The sequence below is a fragment of the Columba livia genome, chromosome 5, assembly GCF_036013475.1.
Source record: "Columba livia isolate bColLiv1 breed racing homer chromosome 5, bColLiv1.pat.W.v2, whole genome shotgun sequence".
In the NCBI taxonomy this organism is placed as follows: Eukaryota; Metazoa; Chordata; class Aves; order Columbiformes; family Columbidae; genus Columba; species Columba livia.
The window spans coordinates 41,342,662-41,356,528 of NC_088606.1; the positions used below are offsets into that span (position 1 = coordinate 41,342,662).

Genomic DNA, 13,867 nt, shown 5'->3' on the forward strand with positions numbered 1-13,867 from the left:
ACTAAGTATGAGCAGTTCTAGAGAGAAAACAGTCCTTTTTCCATTTCAAATAATTCCTTTCATGTTTCAATACTGAAGATCAAGTGCAAAGTCAATGATAAAGAATACATCCTACCCAAAATATGTTCTGCTCAACCTAATCACACTCAGATTAGTTATTTGCTCTACAGAAAATACACTTTGTCACCAAGAGACTACTGTGACGCAGGATGCTGAGAATTTCAGAAGAACAAGTTGTTAAATTCCAGGTTCTTCCTCAGGAGAGCCACTCTCCCCCTAGCAGTGGGCTATGGTGACAGAACTAGTCTTTACATTTTCCATTCAATTCAAAGATATAAATTAAAAAGAAATATAAATTAATGGCCTATATATTTAAAGAAGACAGACTGTAACTAAATCAAAAGCCTATAATCCTCATTTGCAAATAGCTAAGTGCTGTGTTTGACAGCCTGGGTAACTCCTATTTGTTGTCTTCAAAAAGCTTGACTATGAAGCAGTCAAGTTACAGCAAAGTAAACTTGGGTTTCATTTAGAATTTACTGTAAATAGGTCCATAGACTAATTTAGATGGAAAGGGACCTCAGGAGGTACCAAAGATTAACCTCCTGAGCCAGCAGGGTCAGCTGCAAGGCCACATTGCTGAAGGCTGAAAACCTCGCAAGGACAAGCAGCACAAGCTCCAGGCAGCCTGTTCCACTGATTCACTGGCCTCACAGAGGAATTTCTCTACCCTTAATCGGAACCTCTAGTTTGCAATTATGCTGTTGTGTCTCATCCTCCCACCACACACAACTGCAAAAAGCAGACTGCTTTCCTGACAACTTCTCCACATTTACTGGATGGCTGCTATTGGCTCCTCCTGAAGTTGCCTCTTCTGCTACACTGAAGATATTGTTTATAGGCAAAGAGGAAGCATAACATAAAAGTAAAGCTAAGAATTTATTGTTAGCATATGGAAAACGTAATAGCAATCCTTGAATTAGGTTAAGCTATATCTAATTATTACAGGAAAAGAAAGACTAAAAATGCGGTTAGAGAACTTTTATACAGAAGTAATTGCAGTAATACAGTTAAAATCATAACACACATTTCTCCATTTCTATCCCTTTCCTAAGGGTTATTTTCACCCTTCTGTTGCTCCTCTGGGTCTCAAGGTCAATAGCTCCAGACTGCTGGAAAGGATAATGCAAAGCTGTCAGCATCTGGAGTCCTTTGTTGGGAAGAATATGCTGCTGCTTGCTTCCTCATCCCTCTAGGATCCACTTATGGTTCTTTTTACGTTAGCTAACATGCTTTTGCATCTTTCTCTTTTCTCATTGGTCGACAGCAGAGTTTTGCTCAATTCTGGTTCTGCCCTTTTTTTTTAAAAAAAAAAAAGTAACAACAATGAAACCCCAACCAAATAAACAACAAACATCCTCCCCCACCACCACACACATACTTGACCACTGGTGAGCAACCACTCACCAATATATGATTATAGAGTCTCCAGTCCCATCATCCATATGTACTTCTCTATGTTACATCCGTTGCTTCCACTTCTAAAGGTCTCTGTTGTCATATCATGCCTGCCTTTCTCTCCACCATGTCATTGTTTTGGTCATGAATATCTCATTCTACATAAAACAGTTGCTTGTTGCTCTTACATGTGTAAAGCTATGGTTGCACCACGCAGAGATAAACAGAAGTAAAACAAACCAACCACAGACATCTGGCCAGTTAGAGAAACCCTTGTTGTAGCTAAGTAAACTAAGGGTACAGGCAGGTCAAGAAAAATCCAGAAAAGGAAGCCTGGTACGCCTCATTCCTGAGGCCTTGCAGATGCAGCACTAAGCTCATGGCCTGCTACCAACAACAGCAAATGGTATTACGGTGCTACACCATCACCTTCTCCCAGCTGAACAAGCCCCAGCCCCTGAGCATTTCAGTGGCCTTCACTAAACTTGCTCAGGGTGGTTGAAATCTGCCTTGAATTGGGGAACCCAAAAGCCGAACACAGTATTCCACATGTGGTCTAACACAAAATGCCAGAAATACCATTGTAAGTACTAGTAGTACTCACCCTGCCTTATGTTGCTCACAGGTAATTGCAATTTATTAGCTATTCTAGGGAAACTCCTACTTTAACTGCTCATACTTTCAACTGGGTACTGATGCTTCTCAGCTGAAAGGAGAAACACTAAGGAAAAATAGTCAAAGTGTGCAAAGGCTGGCACAGGAGGGACACCTACCTGTCATGGCCTGACACAGCTGGGCCAAAGGAGCCTTTAACATCTAAATAGATGTCAAGGCATAAAGAACCCCACGCAAATATCTAATGGCTGGCTTTCCAAACAGCTGGAAAAGTTTTAAAATGTTACCACAAGTCTCTTCATGTTTGCTACTCTGCAGTCCAACTGATAAGGCAGGAAAAACATAGCTTGCCCTTTTTTTTTTACCCAGATAACTCCACATGGTATGAGACTAAAGAAAGCGCTCATACAATATTCCTTCAGCTGCTGAATAGGTGGGGGCTAAAATCTCAAGTGTTTGATGGTGGTGTAAGGTAGAACCAGTGAATGCTTAACCATTCCAGCTAAAAATAAAAAAAGAAAATTCACTCATTTATTTAGCTACTTCAGTATCTCCCTCTAAAAGACTAAGTTACTGTGCTGAAGGTAGTAAGACTGTATATGTATCAGTAGTTTAACTATCGAATTTACAGCATTTTTTCTTCACAATTAAGAACCCCCAAATTCAAAACTTACAGTGGTCTGGGGAAGCTTAATGATCTTCTAGCTAAGATGCGGGGAAAAAACAAAGCTGCCCAAACCCAAATTTGAGATGACATCCATGTGCCTTTTTATTCCCCAGTATTGTGAAGCATTTGTGCAGACTCCTCATTTCCAGTCTCACCTTCTGTTTCCACATCTGCTAGGAACGAAGCAGCTGTGAAGCACTTTCTTCACAGCTGGTTTATTCCTTTTCCTTTGAGACATAACAGTTTTTAGCTGGCTTTGGGAAGGATAGTGAACCAAAGGAAAAAATGGTAACCCATCCTCAAGACCCTTTGTCCTAAAGATTCTTTGAAAATATGTGACCTGGCACAGCAGTTTAAAAACATATGCATTTATAAAGGATCATAAGGAGGTGGAAAACTCAAAACGTATTTTCCTGTTCAAAGTGCACCAAAGGAACACTTTGCTAATCAAATCTCAGTTACAGCCCCTCACTCTGCAGTGTAACAGGCTGAATCTTCTGGCCTGTTCAGTGATAAATCTACAGAGACAGTGATAAGTAGTAACTCCAGTTGTTAAGAGAATGATCATAAGTCAACAGCTGCTCTTGCAAAAGAGGGGGCTTACTTTTCATTAATTATTTTATAGTATTAGCATTTAAAATAAAATCATCCAGACTGATAAATGAAGTGTCAATTTCAGAAAAGAGAATTCCAGACAGGAAGCCCTTAGCATCTCAGATCAAGGGATAAACAATCAACCTTATTAAACCAACAAACCAAGTTTATTTATAGAAGGCTGTACAATTGTGATGAACTATGCTAGGACACCAATGGAACAAAGCAAACAAATCTCCCCCTCTCTGACAAGTGGGAGGTGTAGTCACTCACCTTTACATGCACTTAAAGGAAAAAAGATTACAGCTTTCATACACAGTTCTGTAACTATTCAAGAGTACTTTCTTGATGTACTATTCTCAATATAAGAGGTCTGCATGGTAATTTACTGATTGTTGCCTCTCTTAAAAAACAGTATTTCAGCAGAATCCAGAGACTTTGAGAGGGTAATGGCAGTTTCATAGTTGCAGATAACTATGGCATAGTCCATCATTCAGATCTGCATTCTAAGCTCACTGCATTTCCTCTCTTTCGGTCATCTCCACCAAAAGTTACTGGCGACACTGTACGGGTCTTGTCAACGTTTTGGCTGTACTACAGACTATTCTTGTTTAACCAAATGTAGAAGTTACCTAAACCAAATACATTAAGAGCAAGCATATTAAAAACACTGAATTTGAGTTAACTTTACCTTTAGAAACCACTTGTCACTGAGCCTCAGAGCTCGGAGGCATTTCTGTGGAAAAATCAGATTCTGAATTGCTTGATTTTGCTATTGTTTCTGTAAAGCATTGGAGAGTGATTATTTTGAAAACTGGCTATTGCAAAATAAGTTTAATTTTTTTTATTACAAATCTGTAACATCATTGAAGCTGTTGAAAAAGACCAAAATCATATCAAATGCATATCTACACAGTGAATCACAATGTCTCCTATGAAGTTATCATGGTGGATTCCACAAAGCCGCCCTTAAAAAGTTAGAAGTACATAGATGTGAGAGCCTACTTCAACTCCAGAGTAGCTGGTAAAATAGGCCATCAAATAAAGCAGTCAACAATTATATATTTACAGAATAACCTACATGTGTCCTAGAACTATGGGCTATTCTGTAAATAAGTATCAATGATTCCTAATTATTTGTTTACATGATAATTAAGAGCTGCTTCATAGGTCGATTTTTTATACACAGTTCATAGTATCAATCTGCACACAATTACATGATGTTTCTTTAAAGCTACTGTTAAAAAAGGAAGAGAAAGTTAAATAAGAACTAGATTAAAGTTTCATTAAGAATCCAACAAGACCATATCAAGCACAGGTTTAAACATAACCAGTGTATGATTTCAGAAAAACAGTAATGCTCTGACACAAGAAGAGCATCAGCATTTTCCCCCTTCAGGGTCCCCCGGAAACATTCCTATCCAGTTCAGTGCTTAAGTTATTATGTACGTACTGGCCTGAATAGGAACACACATGTGCTTGCACGCTTACCTGAACGAGGGCCTCTAACCTTTCAGACTTCCAATTCTCTTTTAATTTAGTTCTTAGCTCCATATGTTCAGTTGTATCTTGTTTGGAAAAGTTCTTTGTTTAATGTCGCGTATATTTACACTTTGATTTTTTTAACACCTGAGTGATAATTTAGCCGTCAACTTGTGTCCAGTCAAATATTCCATAAAGCCAAACAATTCTTGTGCTAGTTTTGCACTCTGCTTGTACCAGCTTATATATGAAAAATGTGCATCACCCATCTCTTGTACATCACCCACTGACCTTTCTACTATGTCCTTACTCTGTCCTTCCCCTTCCACACAAAGTGATTTTAAAAAAAAATTCTTTACAGAAGCCCTGTTTAAATGGTTCACAAAGCAAGAAATGAAGTGAGCTGGAGCCCAGAGAAGACACGATGACTTAACAAACATATAATACTAGAGGCTTGGAGAAGAAATCAAAGCCCAACCAATGAGCAGCCCAAGGCCATTCCAGAAAAAGCTATTCCACCCAGTGACAGCTGGAGACTCCGGATGTGCCACAGATGACAAATCTCACATCAAGAGCTGTGTACCTCTCTCTCATCAGTTAAGAGTAAGTAAAAATGGAACATGAAGTTAAACAGCTATATCAGCCAAGCCGTTTTAGTAAGAAGAATCACATTTAATGAGTTTCTTTCTTGCAATTTCAGATGCTCAAGTACAGCTGGTAGAAATTCATAACAGCCGTAAAGAACTGTGACAGACGGATACAAATAGTACTGCAGCTTAAAAATGATAAAAAACACCTGAAAAAAAGTCACACAACCCTCCCAAAAAAATTTACACTTTGAACCTAAGCCAGTTTTTGAAGATTCCCTTCTCCAAAGCTAGGATGAAGGAGGAAGAAGAGGAGGAAGAAAGTGCAGATGACCTTCCAGCCACAAAGGTCTTGTGCCAATCACTGTGCCTGTGGTGGTGTGTAAGGGGAGATCACCAAGTGCTGATTCTGCAACCACCAAGAGGTTCCTATGGAAATCCAGACCTCAGGCTAATACTGAACACAGAGTGGACCAACGAGCTGCATCAACAAAATAAAAACAAAACTCAAACTAAAAGAAATGGGAAAACCCCAAATAGCACAGATCCACATTTGTGAGAGGGGCAGGAAGAAAGGGCAAGAAGGGAGGTCTATACAGTAAATAGTTGAATGGTTTATGTTACAGATGACTGGCAGTTTTAGAGTCTCTTCCCAGCTCCATTGCTGCTCCAACCCAGAAGGGAGAACTGAAAAGGGAGGAAGAAAAGGTAGGACATCATCATGGAGCATGCAGGATCAGAAGCAGCAGAGTGGGTACGCTCAAATAAGCCCCCGCCTCTTTTTGTAGTCCTCCAAGTTCAATGATCGCCGAGGGGCACCATCTTTTGCTGGTGGAGCCTTGGAGGTGATGGCCAGTGCCTTAGATTCTGTTGGGGATAAGAAAAGAGTGAGGACTGAAAGACATGAAAACTACAGATTTTCACTTGTTGCTTTTACTGACTTCACCACAAAATCACATTTAACTTCTCCAGTATACACCAGGTTAGGACTTCTGTTAATACAGGCAGTATCTGGTAGCTTATCTTCATAAATAAAACACGTGTAATTTTGACTCTGTTCGTTAATCCAGGTTTCTGCCAACAAGTATACTCAAGTTGCTTAAGGAAACTACAAACAGGAACTCCCTGCTCCCATTTTCAAAAGCCCACCAATGCTTTTAAAAGAACTACTCTGGAAGAAGTGAGCTGTACCATAATGAGCTGGACAATCACATTCCCAAACTCGGCTGGAACACCTACCTGAACTGGGTACCTGAAGATCAATTTTTACATCAAAGTCATGCACTTTGAAAAGATCTTCTGAGAGGTCACTGGCTGATTTAGAGTTCACATCTTTATCCTTCCCTTGACCCTGAAATAAAAACTACAGGTAAGTCTCCAATCTTTATCTGTCCAGATAAACACAGATAAAAATGCTTTTTCCTCACTTCTGTCACAAACATACTTAATTTAGCATTCATACTGCCAGAGAAACTTAAATTTATTTCCCCAAGAAAAAAAACCTGCTTTTTTCTACGATAATGCTCTACAGGATACCTATTTCTTTAACTGAAGTAGGCACTTCTACTATTAGTCATAAGCTTCTAGAGCAAGACAGTGAACAATGGGAGGAACATAACAGAGACAGAAATGGAAACTTGCCTTGCTCATGTCCTTTGGAGCATCTGGTAATACACCAGACCCGTATTTTGCATTTAGCTGGGCAAGGATGGCAGCTTGGACAGCAGGATCTCTGGACTGCAGAGGAGAAATAAGTAAATAAGTAAATAAATAAATAAATAAAATATACACACACACTGTATTTAAATTAGTAATAACTATACTGCCGTTTTGTTAAAACAGTCCTCATATCCATGAATATAAAACCAGAAAAAGCTGTATATTGGTTATCCCAGTCTTCAGTATCTCAGAGACAACTGAAATCGTCCTGATACCTCTGTAATGCACCTGAAAGTTACAGACTAAAAGTTATCCTTCAGAAAGTCTTTCTCTGAAAAAATGAGAAATATGTTTCTTGATTATACGGTTTGCTCCCATGACCAGTCTTAACACTTCTGTTAGATGTATTTGCTTTCAGCTTACAGTACTGGCTGAAACACTCTACTAGAAAAAAAAAAATCTTTAGGAGACTATTTTCTTTACATCATAGCTGTTTACCATAATAAAGCCACTCAGTTATGATTATTTTCTAATAAAGAATTATGTCAAAAATAATTACTTAATTCAAGCCCTACAATAAAGTTCCTTTTGTATATATCCTTGCCAGTTTGTGGAGATGGATGAGAGCCAACCTGACAAGGTTTTCTTAGATACCAAACTATACACTACTCTAGAACAAGCCAGATTGCCTAGAAGTAGGAGCTGATCACCTTGCTATCATCATTTATACAGCTAGGTACAGCAGTAGCAGCTTTTGCCACAGTATGACGGGAAGTTTGCGTTAAACTATCCATCACAAGCCCAGAATATCTGGTCTCCTCTCCCCTTCCAGAGACCTTTCAGGAAAGTTGCAACTAAACAGAACCGAAACTCGCATCTAAAGCAAACTGTCTTCCCAGAGCTAACTAAATCTGAGTAATTCTACATAGCAGAATTCACTACAGAAGTCTAAACCACAGTATATATCCACATCGCTTATGTCCTTCACACTTTGCACTAAAAAAAATACTGCTTTTTCCTTCTCTTGGGATAGTGAGACCAGGATCTCACTCAACTACATTTCACCCTGGCACCTGGAGTGCTAACAGCAAATGGCACAGTTGGGAATGAATACAAACATTTTCCTTCCTACTCTTGAATTACATTGGTTGCTGTTTCTCTGCAAATTGCCTCAACTGAACTTCAGTATTACACTCACATTAGACACTATTGTGGGCTTGCACTGTCGCCTAGTAAAGGGGTCCATTTGTTGGTTTTTCATGCTGTGACTTTCAGCCTGAAAAAGAAAAAGCAGATGGTTTTCCAGAGTTAGTTACTTGTACCCTTGGAAATCCTCCCACAGCACCCCGTCCGTGCAAGCATTCAGCTATATATAATATCGAGATCAGAGGAAAACCAGCAACAGCATTACACATAAAAAGATTTTGACACACCCACAGTCTTATGCCTCACAAGGCAAAACTGTCCTTATTGAATAGAACACAGAAAATAGGTGCACAAGTCTCAGGAGAGTTAAGGCTTAACCATTTGTTAACAAGCTTAACTTTTCCTTAATGGAAGTGTTACTGCAGAGAATCAAGTATTTCCTTTACTATTTCATTCTCTGAAGTCTCCTTTCCAATTTCTTTCCCATACAAAATGCACTAAGTCACTATTACAGTCAGTACTCTGCTGATAATCAAGTTGATCAAAAGGATAAAGCATTCTGCTTTAAAATAATGTAATTTGCCTGTATGAAAGACTTTGCAGATCATTAAAAAAATTGAATAATTTCACCATACAATTATTCCCCTTCGCATAATTTCATCTCTACTGGTACAGAAGTATTAATTCAGCACAATTTACCACAAGAGCCTTTTCAGACTCAACGATATTCCATTCTCTATTTCTCTGGTTGATGTAACTGCAGAAAGAAAAAAAAAAAGGAGGTGAGAGAAAGAAAAAGAGAGTGACTGTCACTTATCAATCCCCACACAATACTAACAAAGCCATCAAGATACACATTTCATCAATATATTGTACAGGAAAGAAGAGAAAAAATCTTGCTGTTAATTTACTACTACATTAGTTTCTCTTCTCTGTATATTTTGATTGATACTATTTAAGAAAGAAAATTCCCAATATCTGCTTCTTACCTGATTGCAGAAATGTTTTTTGTTCGTTGACGATCCAGGGCCTCTGCTCTCTCTTCAAGTTCATTAAGCTGATCTTGAATCTGTTTGGCCTTATCTTGGTCCCCCAAGTCCTCAGCCATAGCCTTGAACCAAACAATAACTCATTAGGCACTACTCTCTACCACAGAGCCAGCCAGAGAAATGAAGGACAAACCCATGAATCAGCCAAATAACCCTCTTCCCCCTGCAAATAAGCAATCCCGCACAGTAAGGAATACAACAAAGCGCTAAACTCTGCTTACAACTCAAGGCAAACCAGGACTACTTACTCTGAAGAGCTCTGAAAACCTTTGAAAACCCTTAAACTAAATTTCATACTACTATTTACCAGCTCAAGAAAGAAGTTATTATTTCTGCAACCGTCAGTTGTCACTTATTTCCACGAGTTTGGAAGTTCCCTACCATACCACCAGGCCAACAACAGTGGCTTATGATGCCACCTGGTGACAACAACAAGCAACTGCACCCTTCTACAATGGAAAACTAATAATTTACATATTCATGCATGTGGCCAAACAATACAGTTAAGCCAAAGAATGTAGAACTAAAGATTAATACAACCTCTTTGTTTTTACTGTATATGAAGCAAAAATGTCTTGAAAAAGGACTGCACAAATAAAAACATGTTACGTCTATCTTCAGAAATACTTAAGACTGCTTGTTTACTTGACTTCTCAGCACTTGTAAACTGTTTGTTCCAGGAGGTCTACGTGTAAAGCAGTTCAGTGGCAAGTAAATCCTTCAGCAACATATTCTTTTCAATGTAAGTGACTGGCCATAAAGTGACAATACAGTCACCCCCTTAGTAAAAGACAGTTTGACCTTTTTTTCCCCTATTTTAAAAAGTATAGGAAATAAACTTTCAAACACTATTATGGGGTACCCTAGGGAAAAAAAAAAAAGGGTTTCTAAAACAGAAAAACTTAAGACCTTCTTGTTTAAATGACACAAAAAGCAATAGCTATAAATGTTGGCAGATGCCTTTAGAAAAAGAATGGAACAGCTTTAACTGGGTTCTAACTGTACTAAACCCAGCAATGAACCTCGAGATCCACCTTTTAGCTGCATAGTTAAAGTCAAGCTTACTGCTGACTACCGCCAAAATCCAGATGAGCTCCACTTCTTCAAAATCAAAGACTGCATTAAGCTTGCAGGCATCATCTCATCTCTCACCTTCTCCTTTAACAGCTGAGTTTTCTTCATAGCATAATTTGGAGGTGCTTTTCTGAACCTTTCCTTCTCTTTCACAATCTGGAAGATGCAAAGGAAACAAGAACATGCAGATATGAAATGTTGATTTCAACGCTTGGACACTTGGACATCAGATCAACATCACCTAAGAAATGTACTTACTTATACAGAATTTTACTCATGCTCTTTCTCTGCTGCATTTTTAAATTTGTGACTTGGTAATGAGTTACAGCTCCATTCCCCTCACTTATGACCTACAAAAATCTGACGCTAATCACATTTGGTCAGCATTAAGCAAGCATTAAACTGCAGAAAATATAATACATCTATCATGATGCTGTTAGCTTTTTGGAACTTGAGAACCAAGTTACCCTACTCAGGTTTGGAGTTCAGAGCTCTGCAACACGTGTTCAAGAAGGGGTCATGGGGCACAAAGGATGAAGTTAATCAGGACTGAGCACCAAGCAACAGCTGGATCACCAGCCTACTCTATCCAGTTTTGAGCCTTTTATTTTCTTCTTAAGAAGCAAATAACATTATCATTTTGCTTTGTAACAGCAAGTGCTCTACTCCACGAGTTCCTGTCACCTTTAAGCACTGTCACGGCCTCGCTACAACACAGTTTACCTCCTCAATGTCCTGGTCATTAAACTTGTAGTTGAGGGCTTCTTTGATGGACACTTCCTTCTTGTTTATCTCATCTAGTGTGGGTAGCTGCATCCCAGCAGAGAACATCTAAACACAAGAGACAGAGAGGTTACCTTCCATTCAAAGTATCCTTGGCAGAAAGCTGCTACGAAGAAACTAAAGTCTGGCGAACTTACCGCTTCCTTCCACTTCATAAACTCACTTTCAGTAAATTCCTGATTCGAGACAAACTCCAAACGAAACACACGTGAATCACTGCCATGCCTGCAACAAGAAAGTGTAACAACATCCCTCTCTGACAGTACAGAGTTGTGGTCTTCGATCTACACGTGTAAACTGATTCAAGAAGCCCAAAATCAGACGCTTCTGGCTACTCTTGTGGTTATCTGTATTCCTAAATTCAGTCAGGTCAGCTATAGTTCAGGTGCCTACAAGAGCTACCAGTAGTAATGCAAAGGAACACTAGACAGAGAGTCTGCCAGACATAGTCACTGAGCTGTGGCTGTAAAACCCTGAGGAGGAAACGGAAACAGGCCTCTCTCATACCTAAACCTAACACACCCCATTTGGTGACCCATGGCATGATCTTCAGAAACACAAAGCTCCTTCACACTTGGATCAGCAGAAGTAACTTTTAAGCAGTAATGAATTATACAATGCTGGAGCCAACCACAATCTAATTTTTATTTTGTTGGCCAGTCAAAGCCAGAAATCCCTAAACATTTTCTGCAGAGCATTACCTTTCACACTACCAGCTAAACTACTATACTGCTACTAAACAGTACTAAAAAGAGTTGCCATGGTGCGAATTTCACTCAAAGCATGGAGCTCTCTCCAGAGGAAGCCTAAGAAGTTATTGAATGTCACAACTGATTCAGGTAAGACTTCTTTTTTACTTCACACTTGTACCCACATGCATTCTCCACGTCTTCTTGTTTCTCCCAAATAGTTAATATGTTCTTGTCCTATCTCACCAGGATGTTTTGCACTGTAACAATCTTCACCTCATGACCCAAAGGCTGTAAGAACTGAGAAATCCAATACTACATTCAGCTTCTTCCCTCCAAAATACCATTTTATGTTGTAACACATATGCCAAACCCAATCATGTATGCCTTTAAAATGATACATATTTCTAACATCTGATTATAGCAGCAACAGAGAAAAGATTTAAAAGAATATTGCAAAGCTCAAGAGGCATATAAAAACAATCACAAGTTACCAACACAAATGAATTTCTCAGATGTCAACACAATCACAAGACCCAGCATGAGATTTTTTTTAATAATTTCCATTATGCCCAAGGAGGCAAAAAACCAAACCAAAACAAAACCAACAATACCAAACTCAATCTCAACATTCCAGCAATATGTGACATGGCAAGGCTCGGTTTGCTTTTTAGCTCTCATCTCCAAACCACACACAGAACCCTATTTGCTATGAAAAGGACATCAACTCACAAACTCATGAGAATTACTTTGGTAACTTACCGCAACTGCAATCCTTTGTTTGTCCGCGTACCACCAAGCTGGTAAACCTTTGCAGTCTCTACCACACCTGTTATCTCAGCAACCTACATCAAAGGGTGAAATACACAAGAGAAAGGATGCAAGAGGGGTTTTTTTGTGTTCCTGGAATATATCTGGCCTATTCAAGCCTTTTTACTAGAAACCAAAAACCTTAACCTAACAATTCTAAAGAATTAGTTGCTTCATGCATCACCTTTGAGCTGACAAATTATATCATTTGAACACTTGATGCAGTTTTTCTATCGTCTCAGTTCAACCTTCCTGACCAAATGGCATACACTTTCTTACTTTTCCTATTTCCTTTTCAATTAACATTGGTTTGGGTTAACATTACGTCTCAAATGAAATACACCAGTGCTGCTCACATGCTAAACACAGCCCCTCTGGGGACCTTTTTAATGCATTTTAGAGAATATTATTGCACCCTATGATTGTGCAGTTACAGCAATGAAACAGAAATACAAATACAAAACTGTGGTCTCAATCACCTTCTCTTTTGAGGCACACTAGAGGTACTAGAAACAATCTGTAAAAAAAAAAAAAAAAAAAAAAAAAAAAAAAAAGAGACAACACGACAACACAATAACTTGGGAACATTCCCAGAAATAAGGAGTGAATGTTACTCATCCTTACTTGGTCAAAGCAGAGTCCTGAACTCTAGTTTGCAATACAAATTATGAGACAAGAGAGTACGAACCAAAGCTGGAAGAACATGCTTTGTTAGTGCTCCCTCTCTCTTACTAAATATATCTCTTAACCTAGCTGGTCCCATAGATTTATTTATTTTTAAACCAGTCTCTTCCATTTCTTTGCTAGCAATTACTTTTTCTAAATATAAGCAATCTTTTTATGTTAATCACTCAAACAATCACAGGTACTTAAGAATTGCTAAGCCGCAAATATTATACTACAGCATTATAAAAAGAACTAGATCCCTTGGAACTAAACTCACCCGATAAACGGGTTTGCTGTTGTGATTTCCAATGCCAATCCGGACAAAGCAGCCAGTGACTGTCTTGGCAAAGAAGGGCATATGACACCAGCGTTCCAGCTTGTGTCGCGATAACCGTACTCGGTTCAGTTCTTCAGGCAAGGAAACTGGCTGGGATTTAGGGGGAATTTCTTCTTTCCTGATTTGGGAAAGGTGAGAAGGAATAAAGAAAAATGTAGAGACATAATCACCAGAAAAGGGGTTCTCAGCAAGGTGCAGCACGAGTGCTGGCTATTTATACTACTAGTAAAAGGAATGATTCATCATGCCCC

The 13,867-nt window shown here is 38.9% G+C and overlaps 1 protein-coding gene across 1 annotated transcript in view; it reads right to left on the minus strand.

Annotated features, from left to right (window-relative positions):
- Nucleotides 1-3,479: 3,479 nt before the first annotated feature.
- RTF1 (RTF1 homolog, Paf1/RNA polymerase II complex component) overlaps nucleotides 3,480-13,867 on the minus strand; it is a 30,887-nt gene continuing 20,499 nt past the window's right edge. Inside the window, exons 8-18 of the mRNA XM_005502204.3 lie at nucleotides 13,557-13,734; nucleotides 12,566-12,648; nucleotides 11,252-11,339; nucleotides 11,055-11,162; nucleotides 10,410-10,487; nucleotides 9,198-9,319; nucleotides 8,908-8,965; nucleotides 8,261-8,338; nucleotides 7,045-7,140; nucleotides 6,643-6,754; nucleotides 3,480-6,270 (exon numbers count right to left, since the gene is read on the minus strand). Of these exons, the coding sequence (XP_005502261.1) occupies nucleotides 6,164-6,270; nucleotides 6,643-6,754; nucleotides 7,045-7,140; nucleotides 8,261-8,338; nucleotides 8,908-8,965; nucleotides 9,198-9,319; nucleotides 10,410-10,487; nucleotides 11,055-11,162; nucleotides 11,252-11,339; nucleotides 12,566-12,648; nucleotides 13,557-13,734 (1,108 nt within the window). The 3' untranslated portion in view covers nucleotides 3,480-6,163. The remainder of the gene's footprint in view (nucleotides 6,271-6,642; nucleotides 6,755-7,044; nucleotides 7,141-8,260; nucleotides 8,339-8,907; nucleotides 8,966-9,197; nucleotides 9,320-10,409; nucleotides 10,488-11,054; nucleotides 11,163-11,251; nucleotides 11,340-12,565; nucleotides 12,649-13,556; nucleotides 13,735-13,867) is intronic.